The following is a 25569-nucleotide window of genomic DNA, read 5'->3' as shown; positions in this document are numbered from 1 at the left end:
GATCAGAGAACTTCATGGAGGAGAAGGCTATCAGTGGCCACTCGCCCTGTGGCCCTCCCCGGCCTCCACAGCTGCAGGCAGCAATGTTTCTGAATACAAGTTGCTGGAAACTGCAGGAGGGGAGAGGGCTCTGGCACTCAGGTGCGGCTTGCAGGTTTCCCATCTGGCTGGCCACTGTCAGAACAGGAGGCTGGACTTGATGGGCCACTGGTCGGATCCAGCAAGCTCTTCTTAGGTTGTTATAATGGACATGCTGATTCCCTGCTAAATGATAGTGAACGAGCCAGGGGGATGGGAGCTGGACAGATTGAGATGTGACAGGATCATACACCATGTATAGACTCATAAACACTGTAGGAGGCTTTGGGTGTCATATAGTCCAGTGCAGGAAATTTAGAACTAGAGCATCCTCCACCCCCAACCCCTTTAGCTTTGGGAGAGCCCACCCACCACCTCTCTAGTAAATGGGTCTCTTTGCCTCACTGCTCTGTCAAGAGGTTTCTCTTAATGTTCAACCCAAGTCTAGCTTCCTCCAACATGATCCCATGAGATCTACAGTGGTGCCTCGCAAGACAAAAAGAATCTGTTCTGTGATTCTCTTCGTTTAGCGGTTTTTTTCGTTTTGCAAAGCAAGCCCATTGACGGATTAGCGGATTAGCGCTATTAGCGGCTTATCTGCTGATCGGATCAGCTGATAAGCGGATTAGCGGCTTAGAAAAAGGAACTCGCAAGACATTGTCGTCTTGCGAAGCAAGCCCATAGGAAATTTGTTTTGCGAAGCACCTCCAAAACGGAAAACTCTTTTGTCTAGCGAGTTTTCCGTCTTGCGAGGCATTCGTCTTGCAGGGCACCACTGTAGTTCTGGAACAGCATCAGAGAACAAAGACTCTGCCTTCTCCTTTGTGGCAACCTTCAGGTGCATGGAAAGACCTACTGTCTTCTCCTCTCCTGTTCCTTTGGACATTCCTTTCATTTCAACATTTACACCCCACTGTTCCTTTCTGAGGAAAGCTGACAAAGGAGCTGACAAACACCCCACCCCAACAACCATGACCAATCGCTTCCCCCCTCACCGCATCCTGCCCAGCCAGAGAGCAAACTGGTGGAGGAAGACGCCTCACCTGAGCTTGCCCAGCCATTTCAATCCCAGCATCCAGGAACTCGTCAAAGTCTTCACTGAATTTTCCGGAAGCAGCTGCCAGCTCCCCGCTCTGGCCCCGCGTGGCATGGACAACCTCCCCCGCTGACTGGTTCAGGTCAGCTGCAGCCTGGTTGAGTTCACTCTGTGCTTCTTGGAATGATTTTGAACTGGGAGGCAGCTACCAGGCAGGGGCGGGGGAAGAGAAAGAGGGGTTGGGGGGTAAGTTACCAATGGCTTTATACACAGTAACCTCAGTGCAGGGCACTTTGCAAAGTCCCTGCTCCATGGAACTTACAGTCTAAAAACTGTAGCACACAGAAGGGATGGAACAGAGGGGAACAATGCAATTGTTTTGGTTATGTGCACCTGGGTTTAGTTACAGTAGGGGACAGGAATTACAGCAGTTCCGGCACCCCAACCCGGTGCCTTCCAGATGTTGTTGGCCTCCAATTCCCATCAGCCCCAGCTAGCATTGGCCAATGGCCAGGGATGATGGGAGTTGTAGTAGTCCAGCAACATTGAAAGGGCACCAGGCTGGTTATCCAAGGACTACCCAAGGGTTATGCCAACTGTCCCAAAGTTAGGCCAGGCTGCTCAAACTCTCTTGCAGTGAGCCTTGTGAAAGCTTGGTTATACATGAGGTGGAGTGAGGTGATGGAATGGATGGTGCCAGATCTGTACCACCATCTTACCACAAGTCTACAAGCAAGCAACTCTTTTGAGAGTAATGTTCTGTTTATTGGAGGTTGCAGTAACCATTTTTAAGGCCAGCTTTGCATTAAAAACAAAAATAAAAACCTACCACCACCACCTTAGCAACAACAACAACAACAACAACAACAACAACATACAAATATTAAAAAGTATCTCACCGATTCCACAAGCAATTTTTTGCTGGATTCACCAATGCTCTTCAGCGCTACATCCACATCCTTTTGGCCAGGAAGGCAGTTCACACAGTTGTTCAAAGAATGGGAGACAGCTTTGGCCACCTTCAGGGGGGAAACATGGCAAAGTTGATTAATTTAATTAATGCTGCCTACAATCTCTGAGCATGTGTGCAGTGCATCCCCCCCCCCAGTACCAGACCCCCACAAGCCAGTAGCCTCAACATTCCAGGAGGATGTGGGACAGGGACAAAGTTTTCAGAGACTTAAATTCTTCCAGAATGATGGTGGAGACACATGGCCAAGAACACATGACCCCATTGTTAAAACATCTGCACTGGCTGCCCATCTATTACCAAGCTAAGTTCAAGGTCATTGCATTAAATCACAGAGCCCTGAACAACTTAGGTCAGGGTACCTTGGGGACCACCTGAACTCTTATATCCCAGCTCCATTATTGAGATCATCTGCAGGAACATTGTTGGTTGTTCCCAAAGTTGGTGAAGCTCATTTAACAACAAGAAGAAACCAAGCCTTTTGGCGTCATCAGCCCAGTCCTGTGGAATACTCTGCCAAAAGAGATTCAGCAGATGCCTTCTGTGACAACTTTTTTTCTATCCTGTTAGGCTTACGAAGGCAATAAAAATACATCTTTCCATAATGGTTAGTTGATGGTCTCTGTTTTAAATGTTTATTATACATATAGACATTATTGTAAACCACTCTGATTTTTCTATGCTATAGTGGAATATATATATATTGTGTGTATATGTATGTTTTTAAAGGGACGTGGGTGGCGCTATGGTCTAAACCACTGAGCCCCTTGGGCTTGGCAATCAGAAGATCAGCAGTTCGAATGTGCATGATGGGGTGAGCGCCCATTGTTCTGTCCCAGCTTCTGCCAACCTAGCAGTTCAAAAGTACACCAGTGCAAGTAGATAAATAGGTACCGCTGCGGCGGGAAGGTAAACAGTGTTTCCATACGCTCTGGCTTCCGCCATGGTGTCCTGTTGTGCTAGAAGCGGTTTAGTTATGCTGGCCACATGACCAGCTCCCTTGGCCTGAAAAGTGAGATGAGAGCTGCACCCCATAGTAGCCTCTATAGTAGCCCCCCCTCTCTCTATATATATATCTCCTTGGAAGGCTGAACCAGAAACTGAGTTCCTTCTCAGCTAGTGAACCTGTAGGCAGGGGCTGTCAGGCTGTCTTCATCCATCGGGTATAAAAAATCTTTTAAATGAATAATAATCAAAGTAGGTTGTGGTACTCGCATCTTAGATAGGCATCAGCAGTCAGAAATCCCTGCTGTCATGTTGCTTACAATCTGAATTTTGACAACAGAGGAGAGGCAAAGGGAGGGCAGGAGAGAACCATGCAGAAGCCACACACCACCCAGATGGACAGAGGAAGGAGCATCGCATTGGAGCAGATTTTCAAGCCAACTGACCTAATTTGCAGCAACTGGACTAATATATGAATCACAACACAATTCTCCTTTGATTTTCACACTTCTCTGAATTTTGCAATGCATTTCTTAGCTCAAAAATATATTAATTTGGGTTAACATCCCTACCATATTATATGGGAAAGTACTTTAAGCAAGATGTACTCTGAGATAAAGCATGTGTTAAAAGCATAGCTCTGCAACAACGTGCATATTTAAATATTAATATTTCACCAAATAATGTAGAAATCAAAGAATCACAGAACTACAAAGCTGGAAGGGATCCAAAGGGTCATCTAGTCCAACCCCCTGCAATGCAAGAATCACAGTTCCTGGGCCTTCTTTCATTGACTTCTCCAGGCCTCGCCTTGTGCCAAGCACCTGTCTCTGAGCAGCTACTGACAGACCATCCTTAAGAGCTCTTCTCCCCGACGCCAGAGGGAGGCCTCCAGCTGAGAGGAGCGGAGGGCACACGGAGTGGGGGCAGCAATCACCTTGTCCTGCAGAACCGAGTCTTTAGCCACTTAAACCACATTCTTGGCCTTCAACACAAACAGGGTGTGGGCGTTGGCAACTGCTTTGGCAAGATGGAACCACAAGAAACTCCTCCATCCATCCCTACGCTGGTGTAGGTACAGATGGAGATCAATTTGAAGGAGCCAAGACAAATGCTTCATGGGAATGAGACAGGTTGGAGAAAGAAGGAGGCATCTGCCTTGGGTGGCAGATTCCAGGCACCATTAAGGGCAGCAGAGGGATAAATGGATTGATGGGTGTCACAGGGCACAAGCCACCGAGACAGTCTCCTGCACAAACTTTGCTGCAGTGAATGGGGGCTGAACAATAGTACAGTGGGGGGCCCCAAATCCCTCTCCATTTCACCCAGCCTCACCTGGGCCAGCCTCTGTTGGCTTTCTGCATCACCAGGAGCCACCAAAGCCTGCTTTGCTTCCTGGATGAGCATTGCTGAGCCTTCCATGACATCCCGCGCTGAGTCCAACATTGCGTGGGCTGCCGCTGGGTCACTGGTGGATGCGGAAACACCTCGGGCCGCCTGAGCCAAAGTTTTCAAGGCATGTGCCGTCTCCCTGGCAGCAACCCCTAAATTAAGATCACATTGAGCATATTAGTAATACTCAGCTCGGGCCAGCTAGTTTCTCATTTTAATTCACATTTCACGAAACAACGAGAACCAAAACACAGCTAGTCTTTGAAATTTGTACTGTTCTGGATTTTGTGGTGTATTCTCCAGCCGAAAAGGGTCTACAAAAATGCATAAAGTAGTGAAAAATAATGCAGAGAACTCCATTAGGAAAAACTGCTTGCAAAAATGCAAGTTATGAGAAATTACATGAAAACTATTTTCATGTGGATGCAGAAAATAGGGGAAACGGGACTTCAACTTTGAAAAATGAGGAGCTGAGACAGAAACTTATATTGACAGATTGGTCCAGCCCTCTTTCCAGATCACAGAAAACAAATTTTCCCATTAGCAAGTGAAATAACCTCATTTTCAATGAGAATTCCTCACCAGCATCTACGAGGATAGAAACCCATTGGGGATGTGGACTGATTTTTTATACATGCCCTTTCACCTTTTGACGTAAAAGTATTCAGTTTTCATTATTATTTTTTTCATTTCATGAAATATTCAAGGCACCAAATGGGATTTGAGGAGTCTGAAATGTGATAAAATCCAGCGATTCAGCTAGGTTCAATTCTTCCACAACCTGGAACTCTCCAGATGTTTGGGCTGCAACTTCCATAAGCCTCAGCTGGCAAAACCTGTGTCCACTGATTCACTCACTAACACAGGAAAAATCCCACCTCCCAGGCCAATCTGCCATACTTCAAATGTTGAGAGTGACACAGAGTGCAGACCTCAGCAGACTCTTAGTGGTTGACCAGGCTCATGGAACATGGCCAGTGTCAGACTCAGTAGGGACTCCAAGCTTGTTCCCTGTTCCATTGCAGTTGCTGACCAGAGAAAGGAACATCAAGTCCTTCAAGCCAGGCCACTGTCTCCACAGCCGAGATGCCTTCTGGTCACCAGGTGATGCCACAGAGCCAATCCCATGCCCCCACCTGCTACAAATCTCCAAGGTCAGTTGGATCCAACCCAGTGCAGATGCAGCAGGGACACCAGGATTAGGACCACCTGTCTTCTACCTGCCTACAGCCTGATCCTGGTGCTTGCCAATCCTTGGAATTGAGCTTCCACAACAGCAAGCTTCTGGGTTAAACAAGATTCTTCAACAACCCAGCTTGACAGTAGTTTCTGTTTCACTGAAAAGCTTGCCTAACTACCACAACATCACAGACTGAAAAGTGATGAGCTAAAGATACCAGCAGCCTGCTTTGTTGGGGCTTTGCATGGAACTGACTTCTCATCAAGAATAAACGCTCTGGTCCACTGAGTGCCCGAGATTTTGCGTAAGCTTCGACGCTCCACTCGCCACACCCCCATAACCCTGTGTTAACCAGCCAGGGCCCTTGACATTGTAAACAGCTTTTTGAATCTTCTGACCTGTTTCAAAAGCAGTTTGCAACACGGCACAGAGGGACAGCTATTTGGGAAAAATCTACTGGAAGGCTCTTTTGGGGTCATGGCATTGTTTCTTGAGACCCTGGCTGTTATAGCACTGAGCGACCCCCAGGGTCACTGGGAAGAATTCGCCTCCAATTGCCCAGCTTGCCCCAATTTGGAGGTGAGCTTTCACAGGGAAGAGAAAGTGAAGAGGAGGAGGAGGGAATAAAGAAGGGGAAATGCTTCCTTTGCAGAGAGGAGGAAGGTGACAAAATAACAAGGCCTGTTTGGGTACATTTTTGCTTTCCAGATGATAAATATCTACACAGTTATAAACCCTTTAAGCTTTCAGCCTAACAAATATAGGAGCTGTCCTCTCCCAAGTGAAGAGCATTCAAACCATGTGGGAGCCTTACTGCTGCAATCCTACACCAACACTGTGAGACGTACGACCAGCTGGCTTTTCTCCAAGCTGAGCATTTCTGCTTACAAAAACAAACGTGATCCCTGACCTGGATCACAACAAATGAAAAAATTAATAGCAGTGATAGCGAACAGCTTTTAGCAAGAGGGCCAACCCTCTGATGACTTTATACCGCCCACACACAGAGGGTCCACAGCCTGTCCTTCTCACCAGAGCTGTGCAAATCACCCTCTCTGCTAGTAAATTATGTTGAATGGAGAGGGGGCAACTTCCAGCTGCATCAGGGCACTGGGGTTTGCCCGCCTAAACTGCATGCCCACTTTAAAATAAGGTAAATTTTCCTGCTGATGTCATAATTGGTGAGGTCACTGGGGTAGCAAAAAAAAATTGCTGGGGGGAGGGGAATCAAGCCCCCAAGCTGGGGATTAGCCACCCTTGATTAAGGGTGTCAGCAAAGCATAGGTGTCTGGCCAAGTCAATGTTCCCAAACATAGCTGGATGCCAATGCAAAGCTAATGTAGCGGACAAGAAGCATGTTAATCAATATATCCTCTCAACCAGCCAAGTGGTCTGGTAGCATTTCCCAAAATGGAGTGGTTTCTTAATGCCATATTTTTTTAAAAAAAATGTTTCTTGATCTTTCACAGGTAATTCAGAACAAGAAAAAAGAAAGTTATATAGGTCCCTCCCCTTCCAGAATTAATTGCATATTTTAGGAATTGTTACTGATGCACAAATGTCAGCTCCCATGTGCCAAGACTCTGCATCTGAAATGAAACACAGAGCCATCTTAATCAATTATATCCACTTCAAAGCCAAAGTGCAACCGAAATCTGTTCAGTCCCATTACCAAAAGGAAAGTTGCTCTAATGAGTTGTATCAGCTGGATTCAGAAATCCCCAACTGGACTAAGCACTGAAGACAGAATGTAATTGACACAAGAGCATTTTAATGGCTACAAGAGCCTTTTTGCCATTCAGCCTGCAATTCCCCAAGCCTTTCATATACTGAAGGAGACGCTTTGGTATCGAATGCATTTTCATTTCTTGATACAGAGACACAACTAGCGTCCTTCAAGGGAGCAAGGTACATGGATATTCATGTCACATTGGAACCACACACGAGTCTTCCTGAGAATGCATATTCCCCCCCCCCCTGCCAGAAACTTGTTCCCAGTAATTCAAATGAAGGGTTTCAAAAAGAGGATAGTTAGCTAACCGAAGTCAGGAGCTGGACTTGTTGCTGAGGTAGCCAAATGTGGTTTCCTCCAGATGTTTTTGGATTACAAACCCCACCATCCTTGCTGGTGCTGATGGGAGTTGTAGCCCAGCGACATCCAGAGGACACTATCCCGGCTATCTCTGATGTAGATCAACACAGTCAATCAGAGATGAGGCTACATTCAGAGCAGAAAAGTAACTGAGGGAGCACATGAGCTGCCTACAGCCCCAGATCACCAGAAGAACCATCAGAAGAGCAAACAGATGAGAACAGCTGGGCAGTCAGTTCTCCTCCTGGAGATAATGTGCAGGGTGTGCTTTGCTGGGTAGTGCTATAAAATATTATTAGGGAACTTTAGGGATTATTAGGGATGGCTTTAAAAGAAGACTGGACAAATTCATGGAGAAGGATATTGATCGCTACTGGCCATTGTGGCTCTGCTCTGCTTCCATGGCTGGAGGCAGCAGTGCTTTTGAATGCCAGTTGAGAGACACCCCAAGAGAGGAGAGGGCTCTTGTGGTCAAATCCTGCTTGTGGGTTTCCCACAGGCATCTGGTTGACCACTGTGAGAACAGGACGCTGGACTAGATGGGCCATTGGTCTGATCCAGTAGGCACTTCTTATGTTCTTATAATACTGCTATTTATTTATACAAACACTGCTATGACACTCTTCATCCCCACAAGGGCCCCCCAAAGCAAGAAAAAAATTTAGAAACTGTCTTGTACAGTAACACCAGTACATTTGCCATAGTCAATGAGCTGCTGATATAAATAATGTGTGTTTTCTTCTGCCAAGCTTTGCAATTGGAGGCCCACCTGTATAGTGTTCATTGCCTTGTGCTGCACAAGTCAGCAGTTGGGCCATTGAAGAACCGACTGCTTTGGAGGTGCTTCCCAGGTCCTGAGCACATTTTTCAAGCTGAATGCAAAAAAGCGATGCGAACATTAAGCAAAGGTAACATCACAACCCACCACAACACACACACATTCCTGTCCCTCAGCCCATGGAACATTGCAGTCACTGACCACAGAAGTCTTGCACACAGCAGTGCTTTCTAGGAGTAGTGCCCACACTATGGGATACAATTCAGTTTTCAAGTTATCCTGGCTATTAGCTCTTTCAAATAAAATAGTTTTCACCTGGAGCCAAAAGGAATACAGAAATGGATCTAGGGAAACTATTCCACCGCTCAAGCTCCATGCCGAGAAAGCCCCATCACTTGTAGGCACCCGTGGAACCTGCAAAGGTGGGAGCCATCTAGATTACAACCTCAGTAAATGGATGGGCTCAGCAAAGGGCTGTTGCTTGAAGGAAGCATAGATGGACCAATGGTGTGAATGGCAACTCTGCATGCAAAGATCTCTGTCTGAGACTTTGGAGATGTACTACCTGGCAGAGTGGGCCATTCTAGGTGATTGGTTATTTATTTATTTATTTCTCATCCTCCTGCTTCTCTAGGGGGAGGTGGTAATCATATCTCCAATGGAGGGGAGTTCTATTATTTAGGAGTCACTAAAGGAAGGCCCTGCTCTGTATCACTGCCAAATGGACAATGCCTGTCAGTGGTACCACCACCAGGGCTCCAGTTGGGACACACTGGGGAAGGCACACTCCAGTATTTGGGCCCTAAGCAGCTCAGGTCTTTATGCACTAAAGTCAAAACCTTAAACCAGGCCCCGTGGCATTTAGGCAGATAGTGTATTTCCCGAAAGTGTACTGTGACTCCACCGAGGAGCATCATACAGTAGACAGGCTGCAGAAGTCTGCATCAGATGTAGGTTCTGGATGGTCCCCAGGGGCAAGGCCCAAACTGTAATCCAATTGTGAGGATTCTGCACTAGCTACACCTTCAAGGGCAGCCCCATGCAAAGCACACTGCAGAAATCCAGTCGTGAGAATACCGAGCATAACAGTGGCCTGGTCCGGTCTAGGAATGGCTGTAGATGGAAATATTTTATGTACCGTATTTTTGTGGTTTTGATATTGTAAACTGCCCTGTGATAAACTGTAAACTGCCCTGTTATCCTTGGTTGAAGAATGGTAATGAAATTTAATAAATAACCACTCCGTGTCACTGAAGCCACTTGGGACACAGGAGGCGGCAGAAGTCACAAGTCACAACATATTAGCAATCTGACTCAGGAAAGGCTGCCCATAAAAAATGAGGAAAATGAAGACCGTTTTGTCCTACGGCTACTCGTTTGTTTTGTTTATTCTGTTTCAAGCGCACTTGAAATTGTTCAACCATCTAGCACCCCCTTTAAATAAAATATATGTTTGTGTGCTTGGAAGGGGTTATTTTCTTTACTTTTTGCTCTTGTTCTTGCTTTTATTATTTTTTGTGTTTTTATTTTGTATTTTTATGCCGTGAACTGCCCTGAGAACTTCAGATGAGGGTGGTTTACAAATTCAACAAACGATAAATGCTGTCCTGTTTACCGTTTCTCCTGGAAGTGGTTTCAACTGTCCGTCAATGGCTGCCATCTTTGCATCCTGAAGCTCATTTTTGAGTGTTTGAACAGTGTTTAAAGCAGAGTCGATTTCCATGGGTCCACAGGCTTCATGCGCCTAGGCAGGAGAAAGATGAAGCGGAAAACAGGCTTATTATCAAAGCTGCTCTCCAACCATTCTGACTAACAGTCATACTCACCCTGTCCACAGGTGGCATTCAAGAGTTGCCACATTAAAACAGACACATGTTGGAAAGAAGGCATCACAGATCAAATGCTTCAGCTAGACCAGGGGTCAGCAAACTTTTTCAGCAGGGGGCCAGTCCACTGTCCCTCAGACTTTGTGGGGGGCAGACTATATTTTTTTGGGGGGAATGAACTAATTCCTATGCCCCACAAATAACCCAAAGATGCATTTTCAATAAAAGCACACATTCTACTCATGTAAAAACACGCTGATTCCCGGACCATCTGCGGGCTGGATTTAGAAGGCTATTGGGCCAGATCTGGCCCCCAGGCCTTAGTTTGACTACCCATGAGCTAGACACTTCTTCAGTTTTATCTGCTTCAATGGAGCCAGTTCTGGTGTTCAGCTACAATCCATGAGTTGTTGAATACATGAAGAGTGAGCAATGGAAAAGAGGCACATTCAAGACGTTTCAGCACAAGACTAATAATCTAAAGCCTGGCTGGAATGTGTCCATGAACTGGGATAATGCTTGCCTGGATGGAGAGTGTGTTTATGTCTGTAGATAAAACATTTGTGTGGCTGAGATGTACCCTATGATACAAAGGTAAGAGTTACTTTGAGAATTAAGAGTCACATGGATGGGGAACCTGTTGTTACGAAACTCCCGCCATCTTGATTACTGAATGATGGCTGGGAATGATGGGAGGTGGGGTCAAGGCATCATCTGGAGGGCTACAGGTGCCCCATCCCGTCTATAAATGCTTTACTCAAGAGTTGGGATGGCTACATACCTTTTGGGAGGCAGTCCTTAGCTCGGCAAGGCTGGTGGCAAGATTCTTGGCACACTGGCTCAACTGCATCGCCGCAGCCTGGTCTGCCACTGTAGGCACGGCTGCTTTAGCAGAGGCCACCATTTTGCTCCCCGGCTATTTAGAGAATGACAGAAGAGAAGGCAGAGTACCTATTGGCCATTTGTCCACGGAGCTTATGCATGCAACATCACCAGGGAGACAAACATTTCAAAGAATCCAGATTAGATCTGGCACCTGATTTAAAAAGCCTAAAAGTGCAATCCTATTTGCCCACCCTCAATCCAACTGAACACAGTGGGTTTATTTCCAGGTAAGCAGGTATAGGATTGCAACCTCTGTGAATTAAATTACTGTTTCAAAATGAAAAACTGTTTCTGAATGAAAGTATATTTTCTTGGTTTCTATACTACTACTACTAACAATAAATTTTTAGTCCACCTCCCTCCCCCCACAAAAATTCCTCAAAGCACCATACAAAAATGAACATAAAACCATCTAACACCCTGTGTCAGATCCGGCTACACCCACCCCACTAGAAGGTAAGCAGAAGATTAAGAGCCAAAGGTCTGAGAAAATATAAATGTTTTTCCTGGCACCTAAAAACAGGGAGTGATGGTGCCAGGCAAGCCTCCCTAGGGAGAGCACTCCATAAGCTGGGAGCCACCAGTAAGAAGGCCCGCTCTTGTGTTGACATCTTCTGCGCCATCCTCAGAAAGGGTACACGGAGGAGGGCTTCAGATGAAGAATGTTGGGTCTGGGTAGATTCACGTGGGGAGAGGTGTTCTGGGTACCTGAGCTGCGTAAGGCTTCACAAGTCAAACCAATACTTCGAATTGGGCCCAGAAATGAATTGGTAGCTAGTATACTCAAGCTGGGGTTAGCGTTCTGTGCTCTTGTTGACTGTACCTGGAGGAAGATTTGGCTGGAGTTTATCAGTGCAAGTTGAGCACTCAAGTCCTCTGCCTGGGCCTGGCTTCCGCGCACTCCCTGGACAAGCTGTGGAATGTGATCTGCAACATTCTGCAGGGAACAGAAAGAGGGAAGAAATGTTCAGGATTCAACAGGATCCCCAGCTACACACACATTTGCTGCAAGGAAGTTCCAAATAGTTATTTAAGATTCTACCATAAAATTCACCAGTAGAAAAAAAATAAATTGTTGCTTTAAAACATAATCAACAAAATTGAAACAAATAAACAAAATTAAAATAGAATTGCATACTCAGAAGCAGCAGCTTTAGAACAAATTGGGTTTTTTTCTTTTTACTACCAGTCAGTGTCCTCTTAATTTTGCTCCAAAAGCTCCAGGGCAACTCTTCTGCAAATAAGTCAAAACTCTGCCTATAATGGTCCAGTCCAGTGAGGGCATATGCATGCACCACTGAATAGAGAACGATGTGCACAGGTACATCTGTTACACATTATGCCTTCCCCAGCTTATTTACTCCGACTGGATGCTCAACAGCCCCCTCAAAAAAGCTGCACTGGGACCGATTTGCTAAGGACGAGCTATCAGCAGTTTTGAGACTGGGGCTTTGTGTGTACAGTCCTGACTGCTGTGTTTGTGTAAGATGGATTGGGCAAAGATGTGGCACATTGCCAGCACAACATGTGGCCTTCTTTCTGCACCTCTGCAATGATCAGTTCTGGCCTCAGGATTTTCTTTAATTGCCCAGGCAACCATCGCCAGAAAAGGAAAAAATGCTACCCTTGGAGTGCACTATGAGCTCATTTCACAGATTTGTTTGGATACAGCAGTGCTATCGTACCACCCAGGGATCTGAGATAAATGCAGAGCTGTCCTGTGCTGTCAGAGCATTAAGCCCTGGGATTATAAATATGCATCCAGCATGTTTCGCGTTCTCCTACTTTGCCTCAATTCCGCCATGAGCTATTTGTTTGGAACGAAGACAGACCTCTGGCAGTACAAAAACCAAATCTCTTATGCACAATGATCAACAGCATCTCATAATTTCCATACTGTAACTCCTTGAAAAAAGAAGTTTAAGAAAACCACATGCAATGATCATTGGGGGGCGGGAGGGAGAGAGAGAGAGAGAGAGAGAGAGAGAGAGAGAGGGAGAGCGCTGATGGGATTTCCCATATCACAAGACCAGCCTTGATGGCACACGCCTTTTCAGCAGCAGAACCCTGATTTTTTTGGGGGGGAGGGGAGAACCCTCCTTAAAGAGACACACCTGGTGCAGTCCTTTCAGCACTAGGTAAAGACTCCCTTGGGTACTGTGACATTTTATGAGATGTGTTTATGCCTTCCACTGCTCTTTCATTTTCTGATTTTAAGCTTAGCTCATATCTTTATGTTTGCTTGTTGGTTTTACACTGATGCATTTTTATGACATATTTTATGACATACAGCATTTAAACATGAAACCATACAATGAAAACCATTAGAAAGTTAAGACATAAGTTGATTAACCATTGTGGAAGGATGTATTCTTCATTGCCTGCATAGGCCTGGCGGCATAGAAACATTTTCATTAGATGTTTAAAAGTTGGCACAGAAGGCGCCTGTCAAATCTCTAGTGGCAGAGCATTCCACAGGACTGGGCAGATGACACTAATGGCTCAATTCCTTGTCAGATTAGCCTCACCAACTTGGGAAATGACCAGTGATGCTTCTACAAATGATCTCAGTCATCAAACTGGGATAGAAGGGTTCAGGTGGCCCTCAAAGTACCCTGGACCCAAGTTGTTTAGAGCTTTGTAAATTAATACAAGAAACTTGAACATGGCTCAGCAGTAGATGATCTGTCAGTGCAGCTGTTTTAACAATGATGTCACATGTTCTCTGCCAGAAGCTCCCATAACCCACTTGATCTTGGCCAAAAGGCCGAGAAGCTCCCATCTGGCTGCCACATTCAGTACCAGCTGGAACTTCCAAACCAGGACCAAGGACCACCCCACATAGAGTAATCTAACCTCAAGGCTACCAACACATGGACTACAGTAGTCACCCAGTAAATTGGGTGTGAATCATTTTATCTGCACTTTGGTGTGCTGCCCTGGAAACTTTTGATGAAGAACAGATAAGAAACATTTGAAATAATAATAATGATGATGATAATGATAACAATAACAATAGTTTGCTTAGTCCACCTTTCTGTCTCCAACAGCGGACACCCAGAAGCAAATGGCCTTTCATTACCCCCAGAGATATAGCATGGGGATTCCACAGAGCTACAGCTAATAATAGCCAGCAGACCTGCTTCCCGCCTCCTTATAAAGCTACCAGACATCTTGCAATTCACCTCCAAGCAGCGGAGATAAAGGTGGTGGCTGCCAGTGCAGAATCAACTGCAGCCAACAGCTAGCCTCAGGCTGCCTCTGATTGTCTAGGCTAGAAGCCAACTTCTCTCCAGTGTGAGCAGAGGGTATTCTTGTGGCCCTGAAGATGAGACTTGTTGCCACTTCTGTTGCATGCAGAAATCCATGGAATTGTCTGTCATGCTTCAAGGTTGGACAATGGATGAGAAAACTTAGAAAAAGGGCTACTCACCCAGTTAAAGAAACCTTGGCGGATTAACTGGATTCACCTATTAGGTGTGCATAAATTTACACATGGTACAAACAATGGTGTGAGGTTGTGGTTACTGAGTAGCAAAGGGAAAAAACAGTGTCCATGCTCAGTTGTGAATCAAGAACCAAAGTTGTGCAGATGTCTCTCCTAGTCCAGCTTAAGCCAGCTTTTTCCAACCTGCACTGGCCAGGGCTGATAGGAGTTGCAGTCCAAAACACTGAGAGGACACCAGGTTGGGGGAAGACTGGCCTAGGCAGCTCCCTCTTGCCCTGATTTCCTTCGACCAGGGATGGGGAAACTGTGGCCCTTTAAAAAAATGTTCCTGAACTCCAACTCCCACCATCGATGAGTGCTGGTCATTCTGGTTGGGGAGGAGGAAAGTGGTGCTTGAGAGTATTTTGCCATCTCAAGCCGGCCTACCTTACAGCTCTGGACAAGATGCTGGTGGGCTGCTGTGTTCTTATTTGAAATGGCTGCGTTCTGTGAGGCTGCAATGGTCTGAGTGGCAGCTGCTGCTGCTTGCTTAGCAGCAACCTGGAAAAAAGGAAATGCAATTAAGCAGAGGGTAAGAGAGACTGAGAGCAATGGGAAAATCTGTGTGATTTGCTGCAGACCAGTTTCTATAAACACACCTGTAAGTTTCTGTCTTGCAACATATATGCATACTTATATTTATTTGTCAAAATGAAGAAAGCCCTGGAGGCATTTATATGTGTGCAAAAGGACAGGGAGTCTGTTATTGAAAATAAATAAATGCTGGGCTGACCATTTGCTTGAAGTCACCTTCCCTTAATTATAAGTATATATCAGCTCCCCTTTGCAGCTGTTTTGCACCTGGCTGCCTATGGTGGATTCAGGGGTTATACTAAGGAACAAAGTAGATCCCATTAGCCTGAAGTCTGTCTACACCTGCATAAAAGTCTTGCAGTGTATAAGAGAAGGTGATTTTGTCAGCTGGGCAGGAAAACAAAATGCTTTTTTCTCTGCCCTCCAGGCTACGTTGGAGCACACCTTCGCCAACATGGTGCCCCTTCAGCCCATCACGGCTGAAGCTCATGTGATTTGTAGTTCACAGGTGGGCAACCACATTTGGTCAGAGCCAGATCTGAAAGTGGCCAGCCCCTCACCTGTCAATCACCTGATGCCACATGACAGGTACAGTAAATGTAAATGCATGGCTGCAAAGGAACACTTCAGACGGTGGTTGCGATTGCTCCTTTGTAGTTGCAACTTTACCTTTGGTGCTGTTTGAATTTGGTACAGTGGTGCCCCGCAAGACGAATGCCTCGCAAGACGGAAACCTCGCTAGACAAAAGAGTTTTCCGTTTTGGAGGTGCTTCGCAAAACGAATTTCCTATGGGCTTGCTTCGCAAGACGACAATGTCTTGCGAGTTCCTGCTGGTTTTTCCCCCTCCCCCCCTTTTCTAAGCCGCTAAGCCGCTTATCAGCTGATCCGATCAGCAGATAAGCCGCTAAAAGCCGCTAATAGCGCTAATCCTTCAATGGGCTTGCTTCGCAAGACGAAAAAACTGCTAGACGAAGAGAATCACAGAACGGATTCTTTTCGTCTTGGGAGGCACCACTGTACCTTTCCATACCACACAACTTTGAACAGGGACTGGACACATGCAGGAGTGACAGAGGGCATCTAGTGTGGCTGAAAGTAGCACTGCAGGCTAAGGTGCCAAATTCAAGGCAAAGCCATGGATATAAAGGTGGGCTCCTTTGCAGCTGCTGCTTGAATTCAAAGCTGTTTGTAGCTGTGGCTTTACCTGTCATGTGCCTGACATCAAGGGGTGGATGGGGAGGAGTGCTATGGTCAAAACAGCTCCACAGGTCAAGCGGGAAAGGGTGGGGGCCTCATCAGCCCCACAGTCTGCAGTTGTAATCAAACACATCTGGAGGCCTCCAGGCTGGTGAAATTTGTGATATGCCTGATTGGAAAAGGTAAACAAGAAGAGGTTCCCAGGCTGTGTTCTGACCTCTAATCTGTTGACGATTTTCTTCTTGATGGCATTCTGAGCGGCTGCATTGGTGGCCACTCGCAGACCTTCAGCTGCTTCGCGAAGCCTCTGCTGCTGGTCCTCATTGTCTGGGTTTGCTGCAGCTCCCTGGCAGAATTGATCACATGCACATACACAGAGGAAATAGGAGAAAGAGAGAGAGAGAGATTGAAGCACTGCCGCTTACAGTATTGAAAAGGAACACTCCTGATGCTCTACTTCAAACGTCAATGTTTTGCAGGGATTTCTACTTAGATGCTGTATGCAAATGTCATCTAAATGTATCTATCTATCTAATCCAGCCATCCCTCTAATTCATCAATCCATAATTCCCCTTCAACCTGGCAAATTGTGCTGAGTACCTTTGCAGCTTCAACCATCCGGGCTGTTGAGTCAGCCAGAAGTTTCGCAGCTGCCAGAAGTTTCTTGGAGTTTTCCATGTCTATCTCTGCCTCAGCATCCGACCTCATGGCGTTCACGAGATCCGAAGTTGCTTGAGCGAGGACCCTGGCCTGCCGTACCATTTCACCTACAACAGTATTGAGTTAAAAATCTGCTTTTTATCTCTCCTTTATCCCTCAGTGTTCAGTTCAGACACATCCCTGTCCTTCCTGACCAACTCTTGTGACCATCGTGATGGGATGTTTGGAACACATTTCAAAAACACCACAGGTTGTTTTAGTCACATCTATTTGTTTATGGAAACATTTTTGTAGCCCCGCCTCACAACTGTCTTTACATTACAAGGTACAAAGATACATCTATAGGTGCAAACACAAAGTGTTGCCATGATAAGATGAAAACACATCTAATAACTTAGGCAGAGAGAAGTGAATTAGAAGCACCTACATAAATGAAACCCCACCAAAGGCATGGGAATGCAAGAGTGTGCCAAGATGTCACCCAGGCAGGGCCAGACTGTGCTCTGAGGGGAAACAATCCCAGGGAAAAGGTGGGCCACCACAGAAAAGGCCCTACCTCCACAGGCTGTGGCAGCACCACCTGGAGGCATCCCCATCTGATGGTGTGGCTCTTCACAAGAACCTCCCAAGAGCTCATAAACCTCCCATCAAATCAACTTGCCATGACAGGATCATTTCATTTCTGTTTAGATTGTGCAAAGTTTTGATTTTCATATTAACAAATATCTGACCGTTACTCAATCTTTCACCATTCTAGACATGCTATATTTTCTCCCTCTCTTGAACCCAGCTGGGACCACCCAAGGAAGCCAAATGCTGGAAGATTTAAGGAGGATGAAAGGAGGTGCTCCTTCACATGGGCTGTGCAGAAATAGCTTTAAAAGAGGACCAGACAAATTCTTGAAGCTATTGGTGGCAAGTGGTTTTGTACTACTTCCAGGTATCGCCTCCAAATATCACTTGCTGGGAGGAATCACAAGTGGGGAGAGGCCCTGTTCTTTTGTTCGGGTCCCACTGGGGGCTCCCCATAATGGCACCTGGTGGGCCACTGTGGAAAGCACAGTCGGATCTTCGTAAGTTCTTTGAGAATGTATCTATTTCCCGAAGGACAGGGATGTAGCATTTCCAAATAAATAATGTTCCTGAATGTACCGTAACAAACATTGCTCCTGACTTTACACTCATTTAGTGTTGTATATATAGTATTTATCATTGTGTGCATACAATAGGTCCTTTCTTAACCTGAAATTGTTCTTAACCTGAAGCACCACTTTAGCTAATGGGGCCTCCCGCTGCCGCCACACAATTTCTGTTCTCATCCTGGAGCAAAGTTCTTAACCTGAAGCACTATTTCTGGGTTAGCAGAGTCTGTAACCTGAAGCGTATGTAACCCGAGGTACCACTGTATTCTAGAAGGCATTTTAAGTAAGTTGTACTAGGTCAACTTCACGTTCTTACCTGTGGCCTTTTATTGTTTTAAACACCACACTATTTGACCGAGGCATCATTTTATTACTGATCTATAATGGTGAATGGCAATCTACAAATATTGGAAACAATAACAATGCCAGGTACTTAGAGAGCACTGAATATAATCCGTACAACAACCTTGCGAGGGGGGTCAAGGGCAATACGAAAACTAACCCCCCCACCCCTTTGGCCCCAATCAAGGCTGACCTGCCGCATTCAAGCAGCTTACCAGCGTCCCCCATGGAACTGAAGATGCTCTCGGTGACACACATGATGGTGTCGGTGGCCTGGTCGTAGCGCCCAATAGGCTCCCCCCGGCTGGCGAACTGGCGGACGTGCTGCAGGAGATCGTTCAAGGCCTGGCTCACCACGCTGGCGGCTGCGCTGACCTGCTTGAGCAGCTCAGAGTCGTCTGTGGCCGCCTGGCAGGCTCGGACACAGTTCTCCACAGAACGGTCCACCAGCTTCCCGGCCTCTATCAGCTGCTCCTGACACACAGGGGAGCTGATGGTAGGGCTCACGACCTGCAACGGAAGCACAGCCACCATGTTGGACACAGGAGAGCTGGCCGCCCCGCCCTCACTTAGTCTTGACGACAACTCTGTGTGGGAATTTAGGCCGAGAGAGGGACTGAATGTCCCAAGGACACCCAGTGAATTTTATTTATCAGATTTATATCCCGCCCTTCATCAACAGATCTCAGGGTGGTTCACAAGATAAGAATACAAGATAAAAGCACAAATAAGTAGAAACAATAACTCCCACAAAAGGCTGTAGAGCAGAATACTGATCAGCCCAAGGCCTGGTCGAAGAGGAACGTTTTTGTCTGGCGCCTCAAAATACCAGGCTTTTAGAAGACATCTGAAGGCAGCCCTGTTTCGGGAAACTTTTGATGTATTATAGTATTTTAATATTCTTTTGGAAGCCGCCCAGAGTGGCCGGGGAAGCCCAGCCAGATGGGCAGGGTATAAATAATAAATTTATTATATTATTATTATTATTATTATTATTATTATTATTATTATTATTATTATTATTAAATAAAGGCACCAGATGAACGTCCCTGGGGAGAGCATTCCACAAACGGGGAGCCATGGCAGAAAAGGCCTGTGTGTCTGTTTTTTTGTAAGCCACTCCATTTGAGGGGTGGGATCAACAGGATAAAACCCTGCTACACAGGATACACAGGGGGCGGTGGGAGGTCTTGGGCCCACTGCTGTCTTGCAGCCCAACCCAGAGGGAGCCAATGGGGGCCTCCAGATGTTGCTGGACTGCATCTCCCATCAGTCATTCAGCAGGTCCAATGGCTACAATCCACATTAGGACGGTATCAGAATGTTGAAGGCTGTGCTAGATATTGTCAGCATCCATTGAGAAAACAGTTTGCACTCTCCGGTGATGCTCATATTTTAAATAAAAAAGCACAACCCCAGATGTGTTCATGGATCATAGAACAACAGAGGTGGAAGGGATCCTGAGGGTCATCTAGTCCAACCCTCTGCAATGCAGTTATCACAGCTCCTGGGGCCTTTTTTATCGACTTCTCTGGGTCTCTTTCTGCCTTGTGCCGAACTCCTGTCTATGAGGAGCTACTGACGGACTATTCTGCAAGGGTTCCAACCTCCCACCGGCACCAGAGTCGCACCTTCGCACAGGCCACCAGTTGAGAAGTGGAGAGGGCACACTGCGTGGCAGCAGCGATCACCCTGTTCTGCAGAACCGCGTCTTCGGCCACTTGGGCCACATTCTTGGCCTTCAGCACCAACATGGCGGCAGCATTGGCGACTGCTTTGGCAAGACTCATCAACACATCCTGGAAAAGGCAGAGGGTCAAGGAAGAGATTCATGCTTAGTTCAGTTTTATCTCCGACATAAACACATCATTTTATCATCACAAAGCGTATGCCAATGATAACACAGGAACCAAAGAAAGGGTTGCCAGATTTTGAAGAACATAAAATAGGACACATTTGCTGACTTCTGCTTTTAACTATGGATCGCTATGATGACTCTAGCCATGAAAAAGGGGGGGGGGTGTCTTGAAAAAAGAGGACATATAGTCACCCTGAGTTCCATTGGTCAGTCGAGCTCCAAACTGTCTACACTGACTGGCAGTGGCTCTTTAGGAGTTCAGGCAGGAGACTTTTCACAGGCCTATCTGGAGATGCCGGGGATTGAACCTGAAACCTTCTGCATTCAAAGCAGATGCACAACCACTGAGCTACAGCCCTTCTCCTGTTCTGAAAGCTAAACACCAAAACACTCTTTTTAAAATAATAATGACAGAAGTTAGGAATAATGGTGGTGATGATGATGATGATAATAATATATAGCTAAAGGTAAGAACAGAAAATGTACTTATGGTACTGAAAACATTTATATGGGGGCCACAATATTTAATTGATTAATTGGTTACATTAACCAGTTTTAATTGACTAAAAATGGCATTCCTGATTAATAGGGCAGCTGATAAATATAAAGCAGAACTGCTTGAAAAGTCCGAACCTGAAATGCACCATCTTAAAGGAGGTATTCTCAGTCATAAACAGGAGCGAAACCTCCTGGACCAATCTCCTAACTGCCTAGTGTTGGTATAACATCTAGAGACAAAAGCAAATGAAAATGCTTCTTGCTTCAGAAATATTGCTTTACCCATACACAAATTTTGCCCATGTGCAAATTGAAATCAACAGAGTAACGGAATAATCAGCTAAAATTCACAGGAGTAACCAATTGAAAACTTATTCACGGGAGGTGTGGCTCTGAATTATACACGCTCACAGCAATGTTCTACTCAGATCCAAGGTGGAAAAGGAACAGCACAGGAGATGCTCTCACCTGGAATCGTTCATCGGTTTCATTTTCTCCGATCTGTCTGAGAAGCTCGCCGCTGGCTTGCCCGATGCTCCCGGCTGCTGTCAAGACCGTCTGGCGAGGCTAGTTAGGGGGAAGAGAAAGAGATTATGAAGTTAAGCTACTAGGCTAATATAAGGAGGTGAGGTTCTCAGATCACTTGTTTTCCAGAACATTGACAGAGCATGTTGCTACACAGAGCAGGCCTCTTATCCAAAATGAGCTGATCCAACTATAGCCTAAATACACAAGGCATCATCATCAGCCAGGAAATTCTTTCTTCAAGTCTCAGTCTTCATCTACCCATTCGCAGTCTATTATTAACTTTACACCTTTTCTTCAGACTCTTTTCCTCTGAGCTTCCTTGTCCCATTAATGCCCCTACATCACTTCTTAGGTCTTCAGCCTACAAATGTGCAAGGTTTTAATCTCAAATGAACGGACGGCTTCCCCTTCCCTCATAGAAACCAGACTGCAAAACTGTATGGTTCTTTGCACAACTGAACATGACTTTAGCCAGTCAGCACCAGAGACTTCACTGCCATAAGTGCGAGACATTATCAATTTTCAGGAAAGCAAGAGAAAACTATCATTGTGTAGAGGTAGGTACTTAGTACTTATTCCAAACTCCTTATCCCTGCAGTGCCTTTATTAGGTGAACCAAAATGTCACAAAATAATGTGTAAGCTTTCTGGTTCTCAGTAACTCTTCCCAGAACTCTTGCAGAGCACTCCAAAGCTTGCACGCTATTTGTGAAGTCTTGGTTGGCCTAAAAGGCAAATTCATGGAGGAGAAGGCTATTGGTGCCTCTGCCTCCACTGTTGGAGACAACGATGCTTCTGAATGCCAGCTGCTGGAACCCACAGGAGGGGAGAATGACTTCTGTGCTCAGACCCTGCTTGTGAGTGTCCCACAGGCATCTGGTTGGCCAATAATAATACTACCTTAATATGGCACTTCCTGTTTTGACTATCAGCCTTACATCTTTCAGAACAGCAAACATGAAGCAAAATTTTGGGAAAGGAGTTATCAATGTGAGCATCACCTGTATGAAATCGTGATACACATACAGGACTCAGGATTTGAATTCCAGCAGGGAAAACACAGCTCAGGCCATCTGTAGCTTAACAGAAGCCTTGCTGGGTTGCATGTGTGGACCCCTGTGCTGAAGTGAGAGCATGAGCAAATTCTGAGCATGCCCCAGTTGGTGAAATTCTGGAGAGCTCCATGGGAGAGGCAGAATGTGTGTTAACAGCTGGTAAGTCATTTGGGGGATTGAGAGAAAGAGAAAGGCGCACACAGAACACAGCAGCACAGATTATTGGTTTCAAGACAAGACCTAGGAAGATGAAAATCCAAGGAAAACCATTCTAAGGGGATGGGCTAAGGAGAAGGCAGGAAGATTCAAACCACTAGTCAGGGCCAAAACCCTATCTACCCCAGGGGTAGTCAATGTGGAAAATAAGAACCCAAGAAGAGCCTGCAGGATCAGGCCAATGGTCCATCCATTCCAGCATCCTGCTTTCACAGTGGCCAACCAGTTGCCTGTGGGAAACCAGTGAGCAAGACCTGAGCACAAGAGCTCTCTGCCCTCCTTTGGTTTCCAGTTGGACTACAATTGCCATCAGCTCCAGCCAGCATGGGCAATGGTGAGGGAAGGTGATGCAAGCTGAGGTCCAATGACGATTAGAGGGCACCAGGCTGGGGACACTTGACAAGAAGCACACCGCATTGACTAACTCTGCTATACCCAGCCATTTAATAAGGAGCTACATGACCTAATGGTCAGGGGTCCCCTTACCTTTTTACATAATCTTGCCATTGGGAAGTACCCTTAAAAAAATGCAACTGCGCAATTTTTCACAGATTTCAACATATTCTTCCCCCAGTATCTAGTGTCAGAACTCTGTGCTTATGAGTCAGTTCTTTGACTTCACCTCTCCTGACGTTGGCTCCACAGCCTTCAGCAAGTCCGACACAGCTCCTGCAAGGGTGCGGGCGGCTTTCAATAGGTCCTCCCCACTTCCAACATCATCATCCATTAGCGCAGCAAGAAGCTTGACTCCTTTGGACATCTCAGTGAGGTTTGAAGAGATGGTGGTGATCGCACACCCCACAGCAGTGTAGTCCGTGTCAACTGGGTCACCTGCCAAACAGGAAGGATCAGCCACGGATGGGTCAGTAAATGAATAGCCCCTAAAGTCAACACAGAGACCAGCAGTTAACAATGTTTTCTTTTCTTTTGTTTACTAAGTCACGGCTTGGGAACTTGCTGCCTTCCAAATGTTGTTGGACTACAACTCCCATCATTCCTGATAGCTGAACACACTGGCTGGGGCTGATGGGTGTTGGACTCCAACAAACACTTGGAGGTCCACAGGTTCTGTGTCCCTAGCCTATATTTTATATAGAAGCCTTACTCAACCTGGTGCCTTGTGGTACTAAAACTCCCATTGTCCCTCCCCACTGATCCTGCTGGCCGAGGCTGATGAAAGCTGTAGTCCCAACAACTTCTGAATGGCCTTTGGGTCTCCATCTCTGCACTAAGGTTTTGGTGCTACTGCACTGACACTTTATTATTACTATATTTGTATACCACTCTTCATCCAAAGATCTCAGGGTGGTGGCACAGCATAGAATCACAGAATAAAACCAGAAAGTACATAATAAAAACAAGAAGAAAACAAAACAAACCAGCTCCCCTTTATTACACAAACAGCCCAACAACAAGAACCCACTGAAAGCATATGAATCAACATGGCTAACCTGACCCAACAATCCCCCCACACGCTAACAACTCTCACTGCGGTCAACTAAAGACAACCAACTATGGCCAGCCCCCTCCCACCTTTCTCACTGCCAAGGGAAAATAATAAATGAATAGAAAGAGAACTTACCCACGTGACACTGAGACAAAAACCTTGTGAACACACTAAGTAAAAGAATATAAGCTTTACCACCCCCTCCCCCACCTTATACTGTACACAATACTAATGTTTCACATCAAATGGAACTGATTTGTAGAAAAGACTCTACAACCTGAAAAAGAGGCACTGCACATACATATTTTTGTAAATCAAGAAAATAATTTTTATAAGTCCAATGTTCAGCTTCATTGGATGACCACACAGTCTAGTGTTACGAGACAGGGAGAAAAACATTTCCTTCTCCACTTTCTCCAAATTTGCGATGAGAAAGATTCTTTTCTACCTGTGACCCTGGAGAGCTGCTGCCAGTCAGAGTAAATAACAAGTGAGCAATCTGGACTAGTTGTCTGACTAGTCCTACGTTCCTTAGGCTTGTTTGTAGAGTTCCAAATGATGTTTTAGCATTGTCATCTGAATCCACCCATAGTCCTCCATTTCTCCCACATGAAGGTCTGCAGCCATCTGCAGAAGGGAAGGCTCTTGAATGACCCATAAGCCAGCATGACACTGCAGAGGAACCTGCACACCAGCGACTGCCAACTCACCCGCTGTAAGGTTCACAACAGAAGCTGTTCCTGCAGTGATGGCATCAACCTGAGAGTGTATTTCATGTTTGGATTCATCCACTTTGTTCTGAACCCAAACTCTGGAAGCCTAGAAAGCAACGGAAAAGGTCAGCTTCAACATGCATAGCCATAGCCACCTGAAAGAAGCATCCGTGAGACAGTGAAGTGAGTAGGATCAAGTCAGAGGCAGGGATTGGGTAGGAATCTGATCAGTCTGCTTTTGTAGTGTACAGACCGGATTTGGTAGTCCAAATTAGCTCACAGATCAAACACAACTGATGATGCGTTTCTCCAGATTCAAGGTATGCAAAACAGTAACAGTGTGTATTTTACAGGAAAAATGTTTATTTTACAGAAAAGTGCCACGAAAAGTATTGAAAAATGTGTATCTTATGGGAAGATCTGTGTGGACCATTTGTGTGGATTCTGTCAGAAAATCTACACAGAACGGGGCGGAGCAGACCTATGACTTGAGCGCCAGTGAGACTGTAACAAGAGCTGACAAAGGGCTCGTTCACAGATTGATGAATCTGGTTGTTTCCTACAGGGAGGGGCACCCAACTGCATGCTGCGAATTGCCAGATTTAACACCGCTTTGCATAACGGCGGAAGAACATTTTCTTGAAAGGCCTGCCAAAATGCAGCGCAGGCATCTGGATACATGGGGAAATCAGCAAACTATCACACAGCCC

At 45.9% G+C, this 25569-nt stretch overlaps 1 protein-coding gene across 5 annotated transcripts in view; it reads right to left on the bottom strand.

Annotated features, from left to right (window-relative positions):
* The window catches only part of TLN2 (talin 2), a 187777-nt gene that overhangs the window by 53513 nt on the left and 108695 nt on the right, over positions 1-25569 (bottom strand). For 4 of the 5 annotated variants that reach the window (XM_082197996.1, XM_082197998.1, XM_082197994.1 and 1 more), the window contains exons 15-29: positions 24857-24965; positions 23322-23530; positions 21370-21468; positions 20177-20344; positions 18763-19055; positions 17002-17173; positions 16619-16747; positions 15057-15170; positions 12006-12119; positions 11079-11213; positions 10087-10215; positions 8463-8565; positions 4365-4573; positions 2014-2133; positions 1122-1319 (exon numbers count right to left, since the gene is read on the bottom strand). In XM_082197996.1, the coding sequence (XP_082054122.1) occupies positions 1122-1319; positions 2014-2133; positions 4365-4573; positions 8463-8565; positions 10087-10215; positions 11079-11213; positions 12006-12119; positions 15057-15170; positions 16619-16747; positions 17002-17173; positions 18763-19055; positions 20177-20344; positions 21370-21468; positions 23322-23530; positions 24857-24965 (2301 nt within the window). Of the gene's footprint in view, positions 1-1121; positions 1320-2013; positions 2134-4364; positions 4574-8462; positions 8566-10086; positions 10216-11078; positions 11214-12005; positions 12120-15056; positions 15171-16618; positions 16748-17001; positions 17174-18760; positions 19056-20176; positions 20345-21369; positions 21469-23321; positions 23531-24856; positions 24966-25569 lie in introns of all 5 variants that reach the window. The other variant, XM_082197997.1, reaches the window with a different exon arrangement.

The sequence above is a fragment of the Podarcis vaucheri genome (assembly GCF_965113315.1).
Source record: "Podarcis vaucheri genome assembly, chromosome: 14".
In the NCBI taxonomy this organism is placed as follows: Eukaryota; Metazoa; Chordata; class Lepidosauria; order Squamata; family Lacertidae; genus Podarcis; species Podarcis vaucheri.
The sequence above is the reverse complement of the archived record's forward strand: the minus strand, read 5'-3'. Positions and strand labels throughout refer to the sequence as shown.